Source organism: Nestor notabilis, unplaced genomic scaffold (genome assembly GCF_000696875.1).
Source record: "Nestor notabilis isolate BGI_N333 unplaced genomic scaffold, ASM69687v1 Scaffold15604, whole genome shotgun sequence".
Classification (NCBI taxonomy): domain Eukaryota; kingdom Metazoa; phylum Chordata; class Aves; order Psittaciformes; family Psittacidae; genus Nestor; species Nestor notabilis.
In genome coordinates, this window is record NW_009926159.1 from 1 (window position 1) to 4,632 (window position 4,632).

At 57.2% G+C, this 4,632-nt stretch overlaps 1 protein-coding gene across 1 annotated transcript; it reads right to left on the minus strand.

The window, feature by feature from the left end:
- Positions 1-171: 171 nt before the first annotated feature.
- On the minus strand, positions 172-4,436 carry LOC104404876 (the record flags this gene model as incomplete). The annotated part of the gene is made up of 8 exons (XM_010013410.1): positions 172-318; positions 677-790; positions 917-1,026; positions 1,638-1,791; positions 2,287-2,520; positions 2,925-3,131; positions 4,203-4,261; positions 4,301-4,436. Coding segments are annotated over 8 exons (1,161 nt in total), but the record flags the coding sequence as incomplete, so codon positions are not given.
- Positions 4,437-4,632: the final 196 nt, after the last annotated feature.

Sequence of the window (4,632 nt, forward strand, 5' to 3'; positions counted from 1 at the left end):
ATGTAGATCATGGATCCAGGGAATGGGTTGGCTTGGAAAGGACCTTGGAGCCCTCCCAAACCCACCTTGAGCTGTCCCTGTTACCCTGCTTTAGGTGGGACTAGATGACCTCCAGAGGTCCCTTCCTCGTGCTTCTCCGATCTTACACCTAGGAGTAGCAGGAGCTCCCACCTGGTTTCCTGTGCTGTAGGCCAGGAGTAGAAGCAGGTCCTCCTCACACACGCTCTTGATGTAGTGTTGGCTTCCAACAGGGAAGAAGATGACATCTCCAATGTCAATGTTGAAGCTGGTGCTGCTTCCAGAGAGGATAACTCCAACCTGGTGGGAAGGAGAACGGGAATGTTCCACCTCCTCCATGCTGGGAATGGCTGGATCCATCCTGATAGGTCTGGGAGTGGAGGATCCAGGCTTTCCCGGAGGATTTGGGGAATCCAGAGGGATTCCAAGCAACCCCCTGGCCAAGAAGATGGACCTTCCCAATGGCTGGAGGCTCCTTGCTCCATCCCACTGCTCCTCAGCCTTCCGTAACAAGAGGCCACCCGAAGAGCGGATGGAGGAGGCGAAGGTGCCCGCTAAGGCTTTGTAACGCTACTACTGGTAGTAACGTTCCTCGCGGAAGCGCTTCCTAAGGCCTGGAGGAGATTCCCAACCCCATGGGCAGGGATTGAGGAGGTACCTGGCCACAGCCACCGAGGACATAGCCCATCTCATTGGCGTTGAAGTGGAAGTGTGGTTGACCCAGCGCGTTGCTTCTTATGCGGAGGGTGGCCAACGTCAAGGTGTTCTCATGCTGGCAAAGGAGAAGACAAGTCCACGCAAGGTGGTCAGAAGCAGCCCCACCAGCTCCCAGTTTTCCAAGCCAGCCCCATTCCCTGCTCCTGGGGCAGCAGAAGCCACAGGTTCCACGGGGCAGCACCTTGTTGAGGGACTCGCTGAAGATCTTCTCGGTCTCATTTAAGCCGGCGCCATCCCTGCGGTACCGAGCCCATTGGAAGAGTCCTCCTGGGAAAGGATGTTCTGCTGATCCTACAAGAGAAGCCACGAGCACTTCCCACCGGCTTCATTCAGTGGGGTTGGAGGTGGTCCAATGGCCACCATCGCGGGGTGGTCCATGGCACGAGCTGGAAGGTCCTTTCCAAGCCAAAGCATCCCATGATTCCCGCTGGGAACGCGGGCAACGGAGTGGGAAGGCCACGGGATGGGGCTCAGCAAGGTCAGGCCATGGAGCCCAGGAAGAAGGGATCTCATGGTACCATCATGAAGGTTGAGGACCTTCAAGCTCAACCCGGTTCCACCAGAGCACGTTGCTCCAAGCCCCGTCCAACCTGGCCTTGGACACTGGGAGGGATGGGACATCTCCGAGCTCTCTGGTCAACCCATTGCAATGTCCCAACCCCAACCACCACCACCTCAAGGTGAAGACCTCAGCTCCCATCTCAACGTCCCCTCTGGCACGTTCAAGCCATTCCCATTGGTCCATCTCCAGGTTCCTTGGAGCCCCTTTAGACCCTGGAAGGTGCTTTAAGGTCTTCCCTGGAGACCCCACCTCATTTCTCCATCTCTCACTCTTGGCGCTGGTGCCACCAGAGCTCCTGGACCACAAAGTGCTCTTGGACCCCAAGGGCTTAGCTCAATACCTTTGAGGTCGTAGAAGTACCTCCAGACCTGGTGGGCTGGAGACTGCACGTAGGTGGCGTTTTGGACCAGCTCCTCCAAGTTGGGGGGCAGGTTGATGGCTTGGTCTTCTGCTTGCTTCTGGAAGGTTCTGATGAAGTTCACACCACCGACAGGCTGCAGGAGAAGACAGTGCAGGTGAAGCAGATGGACACCACTCACCAAAGGGGGATGTCCAAGCTGAATGTGCCACCTCGGGACCCGGTGGTAGAGGAAGCTCGGCCATGTGGACATCCCTGGATGTTCTGGCTCATGGGACACCACCAACGAGGGAGATCAAGGAAGATCCACCTTATGGAGGAGCTACCAAGAGGTTCCTATGGGTTCTTCTCACACAAGGAGCTTTGGGACACGAGGTTTGGCCCTTCCTATGTCATTTCTCCTTCCACCCTTGGAACCACGTGAAGAGTGGAGGAGAAGAAGGTCCTCGGAGGGACCACCACCAGCAGTGGAGCCACTGGGTGGCCCAGCGTGACGCTGAGGACCTGTGCACCTCCAGCCACCCTGATGGCACTAAAGAGATGAAGGAGAGGGGGGGAGAAAGGAGAACCTGGGGTGCCTCGGTGATGGTGAGAAGGTGGAGCTGGCGAGAGGTTCTCCTGGGGTGCCCACCTTCAAAGCTCTCGCTGCTACGTCCTCCGGGGTAGAGAAGAAAGCGTCATCGACGTCCAAGGTCTGGAGCTCCTCATGGGTGCTGAAGAAGAGCAGGAACAAGCAATCTTCTGACCCCACGTTCTTGAGCCAGTGCACGGTGTTCCGAGGGAAGAAGACCACTTGCCCGGCCGTCACGTTGTAGGTGGTGACCACGCTGTCATCTGCTCCAATCACTCCAACCCAAGCAGAACCCTGCAACACCAGCACGTGCCACCAAGTTGGCCTTGGAAGGGACCTTTGAGCAGCTCCTCCTCCAGGTGCTGCCAGCGCCACCTTCCACCAGAGGAGGGTGCTCCAAGGTGGCCTCGCGCCACGCGTGGGGCAGCCCCAGCTTCTCCATCCGATGTCCTCATGGGGCTGAACTTCCTCCTAAAGAACCTGGAGAAGGGCTTTGGAGGAAGGAGGGAAGGACGGGACAATGGCAATGGCTGGAACCTGCCCGAGGAGCCCTGGAGATGGGCTTCTTGGGCAGAAGGTCTTCTCCAGGAGGCTGGTGGCACATTGGAATGGCTCGGAGCAACCTGCTCCAGTGGAAGGTGGCCCTTGGTGGTACTTCCAGGTCTGTTCCGACCTGGTTGAAGCCCACCAGCTCCTACCTGGAGCAAGTAGCCGTGCTCGTTGGCGTTGAAATGCCAGTGAGGAGCTCGAAGACCTTTGCTCTTGATCCTCAGAGTCCCAAAAGTCATTTGGGAGCGATGGAGATGGAGGCTCCTCCCAAATTCCAGCTCTTCCTCGCTTCCATAAGCCAGAAGATCCTTCCGGAATCGGGCCCATTGGATTTCACCACCGGGATAGGTATAAACCTGCCAAGAAGGGAGAATCCCATCAACAAGGGGTGAAGGAAACCATTCCCACACAGGGAATTCCAGCTTTGAGGGTTCCCCTTCCCACTTCTCCGTAAGGATTCGCTCCGGGCTGGATTTTAACCCCATTCCCAAACATTCCTCCTCTTCTCCAAGTGTCTTGTTGCTACAAGCCAGAGAGAAGGAGCCAATGGACCCGTTCCTCCTCTTTTGGGTCAGGGGGGACATGGATTTGGGATCTCACCTCGGGAAGAGCTTCAACCTTGGGATCCAGAAGGATTCCCAAGCCAATTCCCACTCTTCCGACCTCCTTGCACCTCCTTTCCCCCATACTCCTCCTACCTCTAGGTGTCTTCAAAGGGTTCCTCTGGAGGAGCTACAAGGTCTTCGCCTTTGCTACCTGGTAGTAGAAGCTACTAGAGGCACTACTCCAGCTTTGTGGGCAACGTGGGCAATGGGGTGAAGCCCCCTCAGCAAGGCTTGTGGTGCCACCAGGCTGGCTGGGGGGAGCTGGAGGGGTGGGATGGGGGCCAGAAGGACCTGGAGAGGTTGGGCCCATGTGAACCTGGTGGAGTTCAAGCAAGCCAAGAGGAAGGTCCTTCAACCCTGAGTCCAAACACACGTGGATGGAGTCACCCTGAGGAGAAGGACTCGGGCTGGTGGGGGAGGAGAAGCTCTTGAGGACACCTTCGAGCAGCTCCAGGGCCTAAAGGGGCTCCAAGAGACCTGGGAGAGGGGCTTTGGATATGGGAATATAGGGATGGGATATTGGGAATGGCTGGAAGCAGCCAGAGGGGACACGGAGATGGGAGCGTAGATGAAGTTCTTCACCATGAAGGTGGTGGGACGCTGGAGTGGGGTGGCCAGAGAGGTGGGAGATGGGGCTTGGAGCAACCTCCTCCGGGTGGCCCTGGTGGAACTAGAAGAGCTGGAAGGTCCTTTCCAAGCCCAACCCATTCCACGGCACATCTGGATCTGTGTTCTCCCAATGGACTATAAAGGGATGGACACCAGGTCCAGCAGCTCCAACCTCTGGATGTGACACTAGGACACGGCGGCGCCGAGGTTCACCTTGGACTTCCTCAGGTGGTTCAGGAACTGGAACTTCCCATCCGAGCTTCTCCCAGCTGCTGTGGGAGGAGATGCTCCACCAGCTCCACCAGCTCCACCAGCCACCTCTCTCCTGTAGGTGCTGTCGCTCACGTAGACCAAGGACAAGGTGAGGACCCCGATCGCTGTGGTGAGGACACAGGCCAGGAGACACACCAAGAAGACCTTCATCAAGGACCTGTTGCTCTTTTTGGCCTGGAAGGAAGAAGAAGACCCCCCCCCATAAAGCTGTAGTAGATGTTACACACAGGAGAAAGGAGGGTGAAGGAGGGTTGGAAGCAAAGCAGCTTCAGGAACCCACCCAAGACACGTGGAGAGGACCTTTGGCCAAGGGCCTGGAGGGACAGGACCTTGGGAATGGCTTGAACGTGCCAGAGGGGACACTGAGATG